At 39.5% G+C, this 19,352-nt stretch overlaps 1 protein-coding gene across 9 annotated transcripts in view; it reads left to right on the top strand.

Moving 5' to 3' along the window:
- CD44 (CD44 molecule (IN blood group)) overlaps window positions 1-19,352 on the top strand; it is an 85,943-nt gene that overhangs the window by 46,639 nt on the left and 19,952 nt on the right. For 3 of the 9 annotated variants that reach the window (XM_070046241.1, XM_070046239.1, XM_070046237.1), the window contains exons 5-7: window positions 1,159-1,392; window positions 15,600-15,728; window positions 17,207-17,338. In XM_070046241.1, coding sequence (XP_069902342.1) covers window positions 1,159-1,392; window positions 15,600-15,728; window positions 17,207-17,338 — 495 coding nt within the window. Of the gene's footprint in view, window positions 1-1,158; window positions 1,393-8,233; window positions 8,363-9,608; window positions 9,735-11,904; window positions 12,019-12,719; window positions 12,837-15,599; window positions 15,729-17,206; window positions 17,339-19,352 lie in introns of all 9 variants that reach the window. The other 6 variants (XM_030864728.3, XM_070046242.1, XM_030864723.3 and 3 more) reach the window with 4 other exon arrangements.

Below are 19,352 nucleotides of genomic sequence, written 5' to 3'. Positions count from 1 at the left end.
GCCATACAGCAGAAAATCATTTCCGCTAAATGCACACTTGTGACGTGAGTGACCCATGCTTGAAGGCAACAAACACATTTAGAGGAGAACAATGCTCTTTCTCCTCCTGTCATTCTAGTCATCTGCTTGTTTAAACCAAAGACTTTGACCTTTGTACACATCTGTGCTTCTTCATTTTAGGTTGAATTTCACAGAAGATGGCAGAGGCTCTGTCGATATTTAAGCATGCTGATTTCTTAGCCAGGACTGGAAGTTCATTTAAACTGACAACATTTGCCGCTTAGAAAGAAAATTTAATTCTTTGTGGATTTTTAAATTTATAGGCATACCTCAGAGGTATTGCGGGTTAGGTTTCAGACCACCGCAATAAAGTGAATATTGCAATAAATTGTTTTGGTTTCCCAGCACATAGAGAAATTACATTTATACTATACTGTAGTCCAAGTGTGTAATAGCATTATGTTTTAAAAAAACGTGCCTTAATTAAAAATATTTTATTGCTAAAAAATGCTAACCATTATCTAACAACGCAGAGTTTCCACAAGCCTTCAAGGTGTAAAACACAGTATCTGTGAAGCTATAAAGTGAAGCACAAATAAATGAGTTATGCTTGTATATTCCCTGCTGAGACCGATCACTTCTTTGTCTCCTATTTCAAATCCTTTCTCGAAATTGGTGGAATTAATAGCAACAAATATCACATGCACTTGAGAAGGGAGGCTAGGGACCAGGCAGGAGAATTATCACTTATTGAGCACCAACTCTGTCTTGAATACTACGCTAAGCACTTTCCATACAACATATCATATAGTGCTCATAGCAGAAGGTAGTATCATCCCTATTTTACAAATGATGAAACTGAAGCTCAGAGGGTTACCTACCTTGTCTAGAGCCACACGAAGCTGGGATTCGAACCTGGGGACTCCCAAACACACCCTTTTTCCCCCACCGCATTTCCAGGGTGTGTGGGTGGGCAGGGAGAGTTCACTTTCTTAGTGCATCGGTCACTCTATCCCCCCAACTAGAGAGGTAGTTAGGTGTTGGTTTGCTTCATAAAAAAGAAAAATAGCTTTGAAGTCTTCTAAGATAAGCCACAGTTTTCCTGCAGTCGGAAAACGTCAGCTGTCCAGCTCTGAAAGTGCCTTCTCTGTCTCCCAGCTATTGTTAACCGTGACGGCACCCGGTACACCAAGAAAGGGGAATACAGAACTAACCCCGATGACATCAACCCCAGCACCACTCCCGAGGAGGACATGAGCAGTGGATCCTCCAGTGAGAGAAGCACTTCAGGGGGCTACAACATCTTCCACACCCATCTTCCAACCGTGTACCCGACCTCGGACCAAGATAGTCCCTGGGTCCCCAGCAACCCAGAGACTACCCCAGCTACCAGTAAGGAGAATGAATCACTGTGCTTTCCAATAGCAGTTCGTTTGCAAAAAACGTCTCTGCTCTTCCTGAGCGATCCCCGCTCACCTGTTGATTGCCTCCGTCTCTAGAAGGTGGTGACATCACCTGGGGAGGCGGGCTGCTGTGGTCGTCAGTGCACCGTATGCATTGACTGCTACCGCCTACCTTTTTTTTTTTCATCTACAAGAAGTACCATATTGGAGGTTTTTCAGAAGAACTTCCCTTGTTCTCTTGTCCCAGAGATATGGTGACAGTTCAAGCCTGATGCAGAAGCTATTTTCATTTTTGCATGTTTCCTTCTTGTTCTTATCCATCTGTGGATAAGGTTGTTTTCATAAAGTTGTGATCATAGTATATGCATGCCATTTCATCTGCTACTTTTCTCAGTTTAATTTTATATTTTTAGGTTTTAACCTGATTTATATTCATATTATTAATTGAGTAATAATTAGTCATATTCACCACCCATGATTTGCTAAGCAATTCCTTTGTGTTTGGTCTAAGGAAGCATACCTGATCAAAGTAATCTGCTTAAAAGTTTGCTATCCCAGCTGGTAGGGGAAGGTTCTTAATTCTTGCTTGGTTATGTGGGTGTCATTACTTTGGGACAGCTGGAGTGCAAATATGTAAACACTGCCTTAGATTTCTTTGGGTGTTTGGTCCCGGGGCTTCACTTTCATTGGAAGGTGTTTACATGTTCCCCTTGTCTCCTCCTCTGCTTCCTTCTTTGCTTTTCCCTTATGGTTTGTTTTACAACAGGTTTCCAGATGGGCTGCATTCCTCCTGTGGAGGATTATTCACGCTCAAATAGGGCATCTGCTTCTGCAGCAGCTTTCCTACTATGGTGTGGATTTTCTCTTTTCCTGGCTATGGCTCTTGAGGGGTGGAACTCGGGTCTTCAAAGAGCGTGGCAGAAATTTACTGGTTTGCAAATGCTCCAGACAGGGCCCTTTTCTATTCCTCATCACCCAGAAGCCAGGGAAATCACCAGAGCACTAGGATTTTTTTTTTTTAACATCTTTATTGGAGTATAATTGCTTCACAATGATGTGTTAGTTTCTGCTTTATAACAAAGTGAATCAGCTATACATATACATATATCCCCATATCCCCTCCCTCTTGCGTCTCCCTCCCACCCTCCCTATCCCACCCCTCTAAGTGGTCACAAAGCACCGAGCCGATCTCCCTGTGCTATGCGGCTGCTTCCCACTAGCTATCTATTTTACGTTTGGTAGTGTATATATGTCCATGCCACTCTCTCATTTCGTCTCAGCTTACCCTTCCCCCTCCCCGTGTCCTCAAGTCCATTCTCTACCTCTGCGTCTTTATTCCTGTCCTGCCCCTAGGTTCTTCAGAACCATTTTTTTTTTTTTAGATTCCATATATATGTGTTAGCATACAGTATTTGTTTTTCTCTTTCTGACTTACTTCACTCTGTATGACAGTCTCTAGGTCCATCCACCCCTCTACAACTAACTCAATTTCGTTTCTTTTTATGGCTGGCTAATATTCCATTGTATATAGGTGCCACATCTTCTTTATCCATTCATCTGTCGATGGACACTTAGGTTTTAATGTAAGGTTACTTTCTCAACAGTGTCTTAAATTTCTGTTAGCATCTGGCTGAGAAGGGTGATACAAATAGGGTTGGGTTGTGATCATTCTCCTCAGATTCTCTGAAACATTTCAAAAAGCACATATTTTCAAACTTCCCATGATTTCCCAGATTATTAGCTCTCCAAAGATTGTGTCACTGTATTGTCTGTAATTCCATGGACAACCCTTCTTGAGAGAAGTTTCTGCAGACCAGGCAGGTGGGCTGCTAGTTACTTGCTGCTTCTTGAGTTCCCTGCCTTCATAAAGTAGCCACATTGAAGGGGTTTATCATCAGGACATGCAATTTTGTCAGATGTTGGCAAACGCAACAACTAGTGGTCTCAGCAGGAAGCAGATCGGGTCTATCCTAAAGCACCATTTCCCACCAAAGAAGAAAATAGTGACAAAAGATATCTTGTGGGAACCAGATGAAATTAACATTCAAGCTGCTGACAGCCTATAGAGAAATAGTATTTCACATGTCCTTTAAAAAATGCAATGAGGACATTTTATAAACATTCATAGCACATCTTTTAAAGGACCGCGCCTCTCCTGCCTTAGTCAGCAAACATATTTTGAAGACCTACTACGTACCAAGCTATTCTAATGCCTGGGACCTATTGGTAAACACCATTAGAAAGTAATATTGAGGAGAAGAAGGATTAGTAACCTAGTCATTCATTCAACTGGTATTTGAGGTCTTCTCTGTGCAAGACATTGCTCTAGTTACTAGGGACTCAGAGTTGGACCTACCTTCACGGAGCCTATATACTGTTCAGAAATCAAGGAAATGATTTAGTTAAAAGTATGTTTACTTAAATACAAATAGTTCAGGATTTGGGTTGAGAAAAGAATTGTGTTTTCCTCTTTCCAGAGCGCTTAGTTAAGTTTCAGTAGTTTAGGAAGAGAGAGACGTGTATGCCCAGCAGAGTGAGTCCAGAGCCAACCTGAGAGTCATGGAAGTGCTATAGAACCCATTACGGCAGCGCCAAATAAATCAGCTCATGGGAAGAAAGGTGTCAAAGAAAAGAATCAGGTAGAAACTTGAACATAGCGTATGGTGTACTCAAACAAGTTAGCGCTGGTTCATGAATAGACCATAGTTTCTAAGCCCAGTGAGGAGAATCCCAAAACCTCATGAGTGTTGGACTCAGAGTTGGGACTTACCAGGAGGGAGTGATTGCAAATCCCCTCTAATGCGTACAGGAGGGCAGAAGTCAAGAGGAGGGCTGGCTGAGCACAGAGAAGAGTATCTTTGGCTTGTGTGGCTGATTCCATCCTTGAGGGTCCTTAGTGGGTGGCAATAGGGAGAGCCAGTGAGAACGACCATCTGGGTAGGTTTTGACTTCCAGCAGGCTTTCTATTATAAATGTTGTTTTTGGAAGTGCTTTCCTGGAGGCATGTCATAAGCCTTTCTTCTATTGGTGATCAGGAATTCTTTGGAATCCAAAAACTTAAACTAATTCAGGAAGCAGACTCCTGCCTTGGAACTCTCTAGTTCCTTGTCATCTGGGTGTAAAAGAAAAATATATGTGTGTGTGTGTGTATATATATAAATATATATATTTAAAATTTTTATCATTATTATTATTTTTTGGTCTGGCATGATCTACTTGAGTGGGGAAAATTGAAAACTCTGCTGTCTTGGCAGTAGCTTTTTTCATTTTCCCCAAATCGCATACACCTCTTTTTAGGAAGACAGAAATAATGCCTATTTCTGTCTTGCTTTTGTATGTTTGCTTCCTGTTGGTCTCTATCTGATGTACTATAGGGTGAGGGTGTCCAGAGTTCTGCATCTTTAATAAAGTTACTGAGGTAAGAAAGTGGTGGAAAGTGGAAAATTTGCAGATTTTCCAAGGGGATGCCTAGGTTTATCTGGGGGCATCAGTGGTGAAATTGGTTCCAATCTCTCTAGTCTATTCTGTGCAAATGTGTCCTTTGTAGCATAGAGCATGTTGTGTAGGTAGTTGACATTGGGTGTGTATAGAGTCAAAGCTTTTAACCTGGAGTTCATGGACATCCAGTAGGTTCAATGACAGGCCATAAGCTATTTAAGAGCCACCAAAAATATGCAAAACTTTGAGAATACGTATGTGTAGGATCTGTTTTTCGAGGAGAGAAGCAATAACTTATATCAGATTTTCAAGGGTGCATATGACTCAAAATGGTTTTTAAAAATCTCACCTGGTTTAGATGTTTATCCTGATGATCTTTGCCATTCTTCTTCTACAGGGAAACATTCTCAACTCAAGTCTAGCTTGAGAGTCAAGTGGGAGATTTCAAATTGCAAAATAGCACCGATTATCCTTTCTCTAATTTGCATAGAGTCCAGAATTTCTCTAACTTGGGCAGTTGTGTTTCTTTTCGGGAAACACATTCTGAATTAGAATTAAAAGTGACAGAAAGTGTTAGATGGATACTTGACAAAGCTTTATCTGATTTCAACACTTTGAATACACACCCTTTGCAAAGTTCCTGCTCAAGTATAAAGCTTGACTTGAGATTAATGAGTGTGGGTGGAACTTTGAAATGCCAGTTGTCATCACAAGCTTCCTGGGTAAAATGATAGACAGATCCAAAAGATACAAGCAAGCACCTCTAAAGATATTCCGAAAATAAATGAATGATCCAGTTCATGGCTGGGTCACCCAATCAGGTAGCTATAAAATCTCTTTTCCATCACGGTTATTCAGTTGCTACTTGGGTTTGTTCTGAGCCTGTATTGAGGGGTCTCCGTTTGAAGAATGGGTAGCACTCTGTGGCTATCCATACAGAATTTGCATTTCTGATGTTGTCCTGAGATTCTAAGAGACTTTAGGAGACTGGAAAGATAAAATCAGGCCTCACTCTTCCCTAATCTTCACTCTATAGTATATGCATACATTTTATATAGACAGGACTGAGAGTAAAGGTTTTCTAGAAAGACCTCACAAAATGATATTTTCATAATCGATCCAGTTACTTCAACGGTGCCCTCAAACAGCCTGCTTCCACATATCAGGGGTTGCTGGGGCTATGTGTGTGGGAATGCAGCAGCTCAGGAGCAAAATAATTGGATATGGCCCCCATTTGGTAATTCACAGCCTCAGACTCAGGATCAGACAACAACAGCAATGGCAGGTCAACTGTTAGGTCTTTTGCTTATCTGTTGTCCTAAATGCCAAGCCTTTCAATGTTAACGGAAGGGACACCATTATCATGCTGAAGTTTCCTACTGATGTTCTGTCACCATCCTGAGAACAGGATCTTGGTACCATTTCATTTAACAGAGAGGCCCACAGATCTGGGGACATGACTGGATTCTGCCCAATGTCCTACTTGTTTTCCTTTGGCAACATGCACGTAGAATCAGAATTATTTTTCCTTCAGAGCTTCAATTAAGAGATTAATTCAGAACATGTCCTCTTGAAAGAAGTCTATTAGAAAATGCATACTCCTACTTTCCACTGATCTAATTATCACAGCAAGTAATAATAATAGAGGAAAATACTGATTTACAGATGGAAAGTATAGGCCCTGAACAATTGTTTGGACATCTGATACCTCAACTATAAAGTGTGGGAAGTGACCTGTTGCTTTATATCAAAATCTAAGCCTCTAAAAAGCTCCCTGGATGTATGACTGTTAATTCTAAATCAATATAAAGTGTTTTTGAGAGTTTGAGAGCTTTTGCGGAAAAAAGATTCAAAGCCTATAACAATGGGATATTATAAGCATACCTTCACTTACTAACTTTCGTTGATGGAGGATATGGCCATATTTCAAAATAATTAAGCATTTTTTATGCAGGAAAAGAGTTATGAAAATGGTCCTTTACATTTGCTTAGCTTATAATACATTGAATAAACTGTATTTTTTATTTTCACAAATACTCCTGTGAGGAAAATAGTACTGATGTTATGTTATGATTGCATATCATACTGATTAAGATAATGCTGGAGAGAGAGAGAGACTGACTGCAGAATTTAAAAAATGGTATTTTTTAAATGTTGACAATGTTCATCTTCATAGTACAAACACTGTGAAGGAAAAGGTCTTGTCAGTACTTCATCTTGTGACACTTCTGGGCTTTCTTGATAACTGGAAAAAAGAAATCTAATTCACTTTACTTTTGTACTTGGCGATTTAATGATGGTTTCAGCCTCTCTGCTTGAACTTTTTTCAGTTTTTTGTCTACTATTCTCTACTGTTCTTCTGATGCACATCATGGTTGCAGAAATGGCAGTCTTTGGAAGTTTTCAAGTCAAGACTCTTGCTTCTGGTCTTGTTAGTGAGATCATTGGGTCACTTCATCTTCGTTTGTCTTTCCTGATTGATTATCCTATTTTCAAAAACTGGGTCTCAAAATGTTCTGTTCTGCTTTGCAAAATCTAGTGTTGATATAAAAGCGACCATGGGCAGGGCTGCTAGGGAATTTGGATGCCAACTAAAGTGGAATGGCATCTCTTTCAGGCTTCCACCTCATGTGTCCTTCTTGCACGTATCAGGGGTTGCTGGGGCTATGTGTGTGGGACTGCTGGCAGAAGTGTCATACCCTAAATTCTTGCAGGATGATATTGGTTGACCAAGATAGAATGCACGAGGACTCATCATCCTTTAGCATCAAAGACTCTCAGATGTGGAGAGGATCTTAAACAGTCTCGTTCCATCAACATTTCCAATCGTTTACTCTTTGACACAATTTTCCTGCTAAGTGCTCTTTCTGATGGTGGGGGTTATAATACTTTCTGTATAATATTGTCATTGTTGGAGAGTTCAGATTATTACCTTTTTAAATCTAACATCTGGAAGAATATTGATCTCCCTGAAATTCTCACCACAGGTCCTAGTTTGACCTTTTAGGAACACAAACAAAACTTTAATCCCTTGTTTATGTTATCACCTTTCAAAATTCAAAGACAGCTCTCATGCTCTCCTCAAGACTTCTCTCTTGATTAATCATCCTAACTTCAGACAAGTCAAGGTCTGTCCAGCACAGCTTTTTCATCTTCAAGTTGAGGAGTATGAACCAGATGCTGTTTAAGATCCTTCCATCTCTGACATTCTTTGAACCCTGGTTTGGGCCTTGGAAAGAAATGGAACTTCTGTGCTTTTTCCCTTTCTTTCCGCCATCTGTATCATGCATAGATGACTCTTGAGTGGTAAAAGAATGAAAGCACATACAATGCTATTTCTTAGGCACTGATAATTAACCTTTCAACAATCAATTCAATTATGGTTACAACAGCTGTGATGAGCACTAGTGGTACAACTTCCAAAACAGCAACCAAGAGGCAAGGAGCCCAGGATTGGTTTTCTTGGTGGTTTCAGCCATCAGCATCCAAGATTCATCTTCATACCACAACAGTAATGGCTGGTAACGAGTTATTATTATCTCATTTCTTATGTTTTCTTGGCAGTCTTCAGTAATCTTCATTAACCTCGGGGATACTGTCAAAGTCTAAAGTTCATGCTGGTTTCACAAATGTTTTTCATGACCCTGAGATCTATATGTTTGACTTCTTAGTACTAATAAGCAGATTTCTTCTTTCTATTCTATAGAATTAATATAGCCCAGGAGGAGGCTAATATGGGAGCTGGAGAAGGGGGCTAGGTCTTTCTCGATGACAGAACAGAACTTTGACTCTGAAAGATGTTCTAAAATGACTGAAGTGATAAAAAAGTTCTTGACTTTTCATGAGAAAATAAAATAGCATAGGGAGAGCTCACAAAAATCTCCATCAGTGGAACTGTTTTTGGGATAGATACTCGTAGGATGCAAAGATAAATGGTCATTCTGAAAGATAGCATGAGTCTCATTCAAAATATAGGAAACCCCTTTCTAGTAAAGAGACATCTACAGTAACCACTGCGAAGAGGTGGAAGCTTTCCATCTCCTTTCCTAGGATTGCATCCAAAAGGGAAAAAGTGAGAATTTTCCCAAATATTGGCTACAGTCCATTCTAGTCAACCCTTTTGGTTGACTAATAAATGCCCTGCAAAATTTCTCTGTTAATTGACTAATTTTGTTTTTTTGGCTACATGCTAAAGTATTGATGGGAACTGCAGTATAGCTTTCATTTGCGTTCAGAGCTACAGTAATCGAATGCTAGAGAAGATCAAACCTCATAGCTGGGTGAATAGCAAATAGTGAATACAACTAAGGGATTTTTAGAGATGACTGACGTGTTTAGATTCCAAGGTTTTACTGAAGGTGGCTTGATAAAACAAATAGGCACGTGTGAAACCTTTTCGTTCTATTCTTGACACCCTAGCTTTCATGGCATATGGTTAATAAGCTAATAATAAATGCATCTGAAAGCATGGGGCTGTGTTTATTGGCCTGTTTTTTCTTTTACTTGTTTGGTAGGGTTATGTCCATATTTATTCTTTAACTTCCTTAAAAAGAGTGTTCAGTTGTGAAGATCATAGCCAGCTGTTTTTAGATCTATACATTAGCTTCAGAGACCAGAATATAAGAATTTGGGGTATAGAAGTCAAATCTCTCACTTTCTTCTTATGATCTTGGGAATCCTTTTATACATTCTGTGCCTGATTTTCTTCCTTTGTCAAATGGGTTGCTTGGCATCCAGCTCAGCCACTAATGCAAGTCACCACAACAGGTACGGATTCAAATATCATCTCAGCAGGCTGGGAGGCAACTGAAGAAAATGAAGATGAAAGTGACAGACACCCCAGTTATTCTGGATCAGACATTGATGATGATGAAGATTTTATCTCCAGCACCAGTAAGAATAATCAATTCCTGTAGAACCATCTATGCCAGGCTTATCGATTAATCTGAGTGATGCCCAAGAGTATCGATCTTAGGAAATAGTCAATATGAAAATTGAGCATAAGCCTATGATCACAGGTTAATTATACCTTGATGAGATTATGAAGGAAAAAACTGATTTTTTTTAATGGAAGCCAAAATATATTTGGAGGAGAAATGGAAAAAATATCTTTTATAAAATTTCTAATGCCTCAGGTACTTCCTGTTTTGTTTATTTATGTGTTAAAGCTGAGCTATGTAACAAAACAGTGCCAATTATTAAAAACAAATAGTGAAACCATTGCATGATAGTATCCAAATTCGTGACAATTATAAAACTTTTTGAGAACAGAGATGGAAATTGAGCTGAAAGGTCCTTTAAAAAAATTCAAAGGTTGGTCTAATATTCTGCCAAATGACTGAGTGTCCTATACATACCCGTCATGATCTGAGATATTGCTGCACTGAGATGAGATCCTGAACCTGACTCCATCACAGCTCTGCCTTTTTTTTTTAGAGAAGATGTGCCTTTGAGGTGCTACATGAGCTCTCTCAGGTCACAGAAGTCCTGTCCATCCAATTGGAACCTGAGGGTTTCATCCCCAAAAGGACAGCACCCCAGGAGGGAGGGGTCCAAAAGCATAGCTTAGGCCGGAGGCGTCTGAGTATATGACATCGATACAACAAATACTCGAGATGAACTATATGCTTTATATCTAAGCTTTCAAGTAGTGTATTCCTTAGTTGGACACCCCTGCAGAGCTTAGAGACCTAACAAAGAAACTCTCTTTAGTTACTTCAAAAAGAAAACCAAATACCCCAAGACACTGGAGCTTTACTATTATACTGTCTGCTGGGTTCAGGATGTGGCCACATCTTCTAAGTCGGGCATCAGGAAAGATGTGGTCTTGACACTTGAGAAACTAAACCCTCTTGAGTGGCAAGCCAAACAGATCAACCTGAAAATAAATTGTATCATCAAGCTCCAGGGGAAAACTTCCCTTGATATTATTTCATCTCTGTGGCATATTTTCCGATTTCAGCTCACTTTTCTTCTTGGCACCTGTGCACGTAATTCAGCATGATGCCCTCTCTCTTCTATAGGGGTATGATAACTGCCAGTTTTTCATGCTTACTGAGAATGTAGTTAATGATTCTAAACCTGATTTTATTAACTTGTGAAATAGAGCTGATAGTATTATAGTTCTGAAAAGAGTTTTGTATTATTTGGGTATCAAAATAAAGTTTGAAAGAATTAGGATGTATTTGCAAATAACCTTTCAGAAAAGACATTGATTCTGATTTTGTCCTGGTTCTTCTGTCAGGTGCATCTCCTCTTCCAGCCCTATCATTTTGGGTGACAGTATCAGGGCACTGGTGGATGTATGCCCCTTTTTATCTTTGGGGAGCTGCTGTGATGGTGGTTGGTTACCTGTGGTGTTTTCTACTGAATGTGTGCATCTTGGTTTTCTTTCTTTGGCTATGAATGGCTTGCTCATGAAATGCTTTGTGTTTGATGGGAATACCCTAGGAGTTTGATAAATATAAATATTCAGCAATGTACAGCTAAATCACATGGCTGTTCCAGGTAGATATTCTTTGTTAGAATCAACTATAGGAAAGCTCTGACTGCGCAGGGTGTTTCTTTCCCCAGCAAAACTACTCATGATGTAAAGTGGTCATCATGGTATAACTTTTCAGGTATCTACTCTTCAGCCTGAGGCTCTACATGTAGCACACTTGGCAGTGTTACAGATTCCTTGGGCTTTCCATTGCAGAGGGTCCTTATAGACCGCATGGACAGGCAAAGCGCTGACGTCTTTGGTTCTCCTTGGTGTAGGGCTGGTGTTTTCAAAGCTGTTCTTCCTGCTGCTGCAGCTTCTTTGGCTGCTTTCTCCAGAAGATCTCATGTTCTGACCCCTACGTGTTCTCTGACAGAATGCAAAGGACACTGAGATGCTTAACAGTATGGCTGAAGCAAGCTGAAGGCACTGTCTGCTTTCCCTTCATTTCCACTCAACCATCTATACAGCCTGGTATAGATGACTTACTCTATAGACTAAAGAAGGGAGACATATGCAGAACAAGTGGTGAAGGCTCAAGAAATAACATTCTCCTAATTACTTCAATCATCATTATCACAGTTTCAACCACGCCACGGGTTTTTAACCACCCACAACAGAACCAGGATTGGACGCAACCGAGCCCAGGCCATTCGAATCCAGAAGTATCACTTCAGACAACCACAAGGATGACTGGTAATGGGTTACACATACTTAATTAAAGACTTTTTTTCCCTCAGAGTCTTTGATGCTGCAGAGGTCAATCATCGGGACACAGTGGGAAATCCAGTTAATATCTCATCACAGATCTTAGTGAACTTTCATGAGGATACTCAGTTCAGCTTAGGAGTCATTTGTCAATTATATCATCTGGGCACAAGACATTGTATGTTGCTTCATTATAAAAATGAATACGGGGCTTCCCCGGTGACGCAGTGGTTGAGAGTCCGCCTGCCGATGCAGGGGACAGGGGTTCGTGCCCCGGTCCGGGAAGATCCCACGTGCTGCGGAGCGGCTGGGCCCGTGAGCCATGGCCGCTGAGCCTGCGCGTCCGGAGCCTGTGCTCCGCAACAGGAGAGGCCACAACAGTGAGAGGCCCGCGTACCGCAAAAAAATAAATAAATAAATAAATAAAAATGAATACATTAAAATGGTTTGTGGTGCTGCTCTTGATAAAGTGGTTGTAGTACAATAACAGGTAGTCATTAAGAAATTTCCATGCCCGTTGGTTTTCTCTTGGGAGATATTAGTGAATTCACTCAAAAGTATTAAGAGGAGATACTCAGAGGTACTATTTAGGCATCGACCATTAGATGGCATGTACTTTAATGAAAAAACAGAACAATCAAAAGTTGGTTGATAAAAAGTCACAGTGTATATAACCATCATCACGACAGATGTGGACAGAAGTAGCACCAGTGCTTACGGAGAAAAATGGACCCAGGAAACACACTCTTCTCTCAGTCACCATGGATATCATGATGAAGAGGAGACCCAGCATCCTACAAGCACAAGTAAGAAGGATGGCAGTCATCAGTTCTGGTTTAGTTGAGTTAGTGAAGTCACTCCAGAGAATGGGGAAGACTTTTTTGCAGACATTGGCTACATCTTCTATTTCCACGCAGTAATTTCTTTTATCCCCAGAGCATGAAAAGCTGCCAGATCTGCACACAGTTTCTTAGAAATTGGAATAAAATACTAACTTGTCAGGTGGCCCAAAAGGCCAAAATGTTTAAAAAGTTAAAATGTTTAAAAATATCTGACATACAGTTTTTGTGTTAAAGTTTCCCAGAGGTTCCATTTGGGTAATTTGTGTGTTTTTATGGAAATGTATGAAGAAGAGTGTGTTCTTTTGATGCTTAGTAGTGGGATCTGGAAAGAAAGCATGACAAGTGCAAGGAGCTTTGGAATTCTTGTTTTCTATAAAGATCTTTGATGAATCCAGTTTCTTTTTCACATTCTGTTCCTTGCTGCATTGTAGAAAGGCATCCCTTGTACTCTTTGGAAGAAAGTCAATCGCTCAGATGGTCTATATATGAATTCCTTGACTGTTCTTTTTTTGTTTTTAAGCCCAGGGTAACTTGGGGAAGGCTTTGACGCTGTTATTTTTACTTATGTGCAAACATCTCAGGTTTCCTAAAACAATTTCAGGTCTCACTACTGGCCTATGAGGATAGGACAAAAAAGGAAGTAAGAAGTGTATACTCTTCTTTTTTTATCTATCTCTCAGAGAGATGCCTATGATGTTTGGAATAAAAGAAGCTTTAATTTAGGATAACAGCTTGTAGCATTTTAGAAATTATGGTTCAACCATGATTCTCATAGCCTTGAATACTCCTAAAGCAAAAATGTAAGAAACAATCACTTAGAAGCCAAAGAAGTTTGGGAATCCATGGTTTGAGGAGGTCTTCAGACAACAAAAGAAAAGTTTCAGACATCAGCTAGGACTGAATCGGTTACTACCTCCTGGACATTGTACTGAATACACCCATCAGGCCTATATCTCATTATTGACCCCAACAGATTCGATATACGCATGTGGATTATAGGATGAGTTAACAAAAGAGTCTTCTGATAGAGGAAGGACATAAGAAACAGAAGTCTCTTCAGAATGGGATTCTGTACCAGTCCCTTTGGGTCCTAGCAGTGTATTTTAGAAATTATTTAAGACGGTTAGTACTTAAAAAGTGGAAAACTAAGAGGCTTGGAATTAATGATCCTATTGTCAAAAGGTGGGGGGGAGGGCCATGATTACTGGAGGGTAGTTGCAAAACAGGACATAATAGAACCTAACAGAGGGAAAGCAGCACTGCTGCAGCAATTCTTTTATCAGGACTTGCAAAACATAAGTGATTCTGGGCATTATCAAAAGAACATTTACAACTTCCAGAAGAGAGTCATTTGCAATGGAAATCCATTACTCTGCTAACCCATATATTGAAGACAACAAGGGGTTACTGGATATTTAAAGGATCATTGTGTTTTATAAAGAGAGAGGTAGAAGTAGTATAGAATAGTGTGTGTGTGTGTGTGTGCACATTTTTTTTCCTTTTTTTTAAACTTTAAGTATGCAGTCTATGTTTTGGGTTAATTTTTCTTTTTTTGTAACTACACCCAGTGTTTTCTCTAACTTTATTATTTGTCAGGAGGTAGTGATTTAGTCAGGGGGAGGTAAAACTTAAGATTTTGGGGTTTTTTTCCCTCCCCCTGGATAACCAGTTAACCCCAGGGATGTTTTGGCCAATGCAAGGCTGAAACAAGGACAGTAAGTTTTATTTTTTAAATGTCTTCGCAGTTATCAAATCATGCATATTAATTTCTAAAATAATGAAATAAACCAGTTTTACGAGTTGCAAAATATACTTCAGCTTGGCAAGTTTATACACTCTCATTTTTATTTCTTTTTTTAATTGAGGTATAGTTGATATACAGTGTTATAACACCCTCATTTACTTGATGAACTATAACTTTAGTCTTAGTCGCTACAGATGAAAATGTCAGTGGCTTTCTGGTTTTTACCAAAGGCACCCCATTACAATTTCATTTCATTCATTATGCCCTTTTTAAAACTGGACAGTTACAACACTGAGCGTTTGAAATTTTAAGCCTGTCACACACTCCTACTATTTATATAATGCCAAACACTGGCTAGAAAAGATTTTCTCCACTGAATTAATTTTCTTAAAAAGTCATTTTGGCAATTTTAGATGCTCCACAGACATAACTTTGTAACATGTCAGTGGGGTAGCATCTCAATCATTCCCAGCATCTTTCATGCTGGGCACATGCACTTCTGGTGTATTTCCAGTGTGTGCAATTATGAGTCATGTGACCACCTTTTGAGAAGGCTCCCTAGTAGGCTGGTCTTGTCATGGACTGTTATAATATACTCCTCCCTCCAAAATCACTGAAGACAGGTTAAGTTTTTTCAACGAACATTTCTCTCAGACAAGACGTATGAGGCCATAGACTCTAGTAAAATAAGAATAATACTGGAATTCATAGACCGTGGTCTGGTTCTAACTTTGTACCAACCTGGCTATATGATTTTGAGCAAATCAAAGCTTCTTTGAGCCCCAGTTTTCCCATCTGAAAAGCTAAAGTATCGGGCCATTTGATTTCTAATATCCCTTTCAAGAGTATCAGTGGTGTCTCTCCTTCCTGCTTTCCTTTTCTACCTTCTCTCCCACATGTATATGCTCTTAAGGTAGAAAGATATGTGTTGGTAAGGAAATTAATTGAACAATAACAGCTCACAATTGACATTCTTCTCACAGCCCGGGCACCCCCTACTAGTACAACGGAAGAAACAGCTACCCAGAAAGAGCAGTGGTTTGAGAATGGATGGCCTGGGGAATATCCCCAAATGCCAAAAGAAGACTCTCATTCAACAGCAGGGACAACTGGTAATGGATGGTTTCAGAGGCAGACTTGGGTGAAAACTTCCTCTGGCGTTAAGTACTGGGCGTTGAAGACAGTGAACAAGAAGAGTTTGAAGGAAATGTTACAAGGTGTTACAGTTCCTTAATCACTTACCATTCAGTCAACACAGAGCCAACCCTTAAGTGCACGTAACAAATCACCAGAACAAAAATGGATACAGGCACATAAGGAGACACAGAGAATATGCCCTTATGTACGTCACTTTCAGATCTAATTTTGGGCATCCCCTAGTAAGAGGATGCAGGGACTCCGATCTTATAAAATACTCCCTTTGCTTTTGTAAAGGAATCTGCTCTATGATATGGGTCCAGGCTTTACAACACAGTTCTGTGAAATCCTGGGCTTGTTAGAAAGCTTTTGGTCAGAACCTCAGTAGTCAAAGAAATGGAGCCAGACATTTTGAGAAGAACACCTGTCTGGTGTCATTTGGCCCTTTGTCATGTTTGTTTGGAGATTTCTCCTTGAATGTACAATGTTTTCTTCTTAGATTTATAAAAAAACACCCCTTCTCTATATTTGAATTGTGGGACTGGGGAGATTAGACCCAATCTTGTCAACATTTCTAAGTGATGCCAGATAACTTGGCTCTACCAGCTCCTGTGCATGATTCTTTTGTCTGTGTGACAGAAATATTGAAATGCATGCAAGATGCATTCTTGCAAAACAATGTGAATTCCATATCGTTACTTAATATCAGTGAGAAATATCCCTGTGTTTTTATTTGCAATATAGAATGTAATGCATGATGTTCTTCTGGTGTGTGGCAGCTTCTGAATGCATAGCTGGCAGAGCAGTGGATTCAGTGACTGGATATGTGGTGTAGTTTGTTGCTAAGGGTCTACTATTGTCATCTTTTCTACCTATACGTCTTCAGTGGCTCAGAGTGAAGCCAAAGCACATGCTGCATTCTTATATGCCACTGTGCCGTAAATCTCATTGTTAGAAGGTGATGCTTCTAATAGATTCCACTCATGCTTTTGAGATGAATGGCATTTACTTTCATGTTTATCTCAAGGGAAGCTGTTACCTGATTCCTTCTCTAAATCACTACTGGCCTGATGTGCATTTCACTGGTCCGTGGTTGTCTAGGAATGACATCATGTGTTTGGACTTCTACACTTCCTCCCTTAGGGGATGGTGGCAACATGGTGTGGGTAAAGAACTATTTCTCCTCCATCTTCACTCGATGTCTATAACTTCTCATCTACCCACTGGAGAAGTCGTTAATGCTTTTGTGACCTCTAGTTCACATGCTGATTGCTAGGAAAAATGAGCATGAATGAACCTATACCTGCTGAAACATTCTGCAACTTCCTGGCCCTCTATATCCGGAAGACGGTTTCATTGTCTTGTATAGAAAATAAAGTCTTTAAAAAATCAGTGTATCCCTGGCCAAATGTCAACTAACACTTTGACAATTGCTTGAACTGCATTGTCACAGCAGCCTCAGCCCGTGACAGCCATCAAAATCAAAGAGTGACAGTGCAGAGCCAAGAGGACCGTTCCTGGACTTATTTCTTCGACCCAGTCTCACATCCAATGGGACGAGGTCATCAAACAGAAAGAAGGATGGGTAATAATCTCTGAGCTTTTTTATATGTTATGTTTTTGAAAGCCCTCAAATGGCTCTTTTCCTAGAAATATGCCCTTGGCTTTAGACCATTCTGCTTTCCTAAGGAACTTTAAGTTTCTTCAAAAATTAGTTTTCTTGGTAAGAGTGATATGCACATGCATCTGAATCTGAAGTCCTAGGTGAGAGTGGAGAACTTGGCGGGAAGGTTAAAGAAGGATTAGTCCTAAGATGATGGGAGTGAAAGTCATTTCCTCTGAAGAGGAGTAGTTTCAAGATTTCTCTTCCATTTACTTCTAAGTGCAGGGTTTTAAAAAGAGTGAAGTGATGGATTCAGTGACTGTCTCCATTATAGACCCAAAGATAAAACTTGTCTTTGGTAGAGAAATCTTAGAGATCAAAAACTGATGAGTACTCATTCCAAACAAGTAACTAAAAGGCTCAGAAAATGGTATTAATTACTCTTGCACACTTAGAAATAAATACTATACCCAGTGACTTAGGATTTAGACCACTCTTGTCCATCAATAAATGTTCATGAATTTAATGAATGGACAACTTTTACACAAGATGGAATCCTTGTTTTCTTAATTAGCATTCTTATTTACCTATAAGCAATTCAAAAACAGAATTAAACAAGAGAGAGTAAGAAAATACTAGCTGGAGTTACGCAAGAATGGAAGATTGTTATTTTATTTAACAAATTTTTATATTTAAAAGGGATTTTTCCTTTATCAGAACCAGATGACAACGTTCCTGAGAGAATCTGAAAGAATTGGTAGCAGGTGGTGCCCCACTTTTCTCAGTGTTTATGAAGAATCCATGTTTTATCTTTGGGAAGAATCCTTACTATAGCCATGAATAGAATTATGCAAGTTTTATTTATTTATTTTTAATTTAACAAGATGTCTTGATCACAGAAATGTAACATTCCAAAAAGGGAGATCAACCAAAAGAACCAATATGGGGATATGAATTTTCAGTCATAGCGTTAAATATATTATTTGGGTCCAAACTCCCAAGGGTATACGTGACACAAAACTACTGAAATGAGTTCTCAGAATGCAATGATAATGTCTCTTGGTATTGAGTTAAACAAAGTTATCTCCAAAATCAGTCCAACAGTTTCTTTGGTTTCATTTCTCCAGAACACCCTAACTGTGTTGTACCCAAATATTAGTGATCATATATCCCTTAAAGTACAATCGTCTTAAATATCTGCTAATAGAATTGTATTAATACTTTATGTGCAATGCTTTATGGAGACAAACAATGTAGACTTAATTCATGGTCCATGCTGTTAAGGAACTTAAAAGTTAGCCAGGAAAAGAAAACATTTAGCTTCAAAATAGATCTAACAGTACGATACAATAAGTAATGATGTCGAATGAATATTGCTAGCAATAAACACAAAGTAAATTCAGAGGACCCCTTGGAGAACATCAGAGAAATGTAGATTGGATCTGGTTTTTGCAAAATGGAAAAAACCCTGGTTAGTCAGAGAAAGGGAGGTGGAGAAAGTTTTTCTAGGAAGGAAACACATGTAAGGACAGGCTTAAAGGAAGGAAAGCCAAGGAATGAATTTGGCAGAGTGAAAGGATCCGTATGTCACAAAGGAAGATGAGTGAGAATGGTGAGGTTGGGGCCATTATGTTGTGTGGCTGAAGTACCACTTGCAGGCCCGTTACACATTTTATGCACATGGTGGCTAGAGGCTCTGATGATAACCATTGTGGAAAACCAAGCCAGTAACAGAGCTTCAGAATCAATATTAAGTCTCCATACTGATGAACAGAATGAGTTTCCGTCAAACTGATGATGTTAAGAATGTTACAATTGGCTTCAACCATGGAATGGTGTGATACCTCTTAAAGGAAAGATGAACAAGAGTGTCTAGAGACCATCAACAGGCGGGACTTCTTCTGGGAGAATATCCATTTGGGGTTTTGATTTGGATTAGTTAGCCTTTCCTCTTTTTTGAATAATTACTATTACTATTACTACTACTACTACTATT

The sequence above is a fragment of the Globicephala melas genome, chromosome 8 (genome assembly GCF_963455315.2).
Source record: "Globicephala melas chromosome 8, mGloMel1.2, whole genome shotgun sequence".
In the NCBI taxonomy this organism is placed as follows: domain Eukaryota; kingdom Metazoa; phylum Chordata; class Mammalia; order Artiodactyla; family Delphinidae; genus Globicephala; species Globicephala melas.
This window is presented reverse-complemented; position numbering and strand designations above follow the sequence as displayed.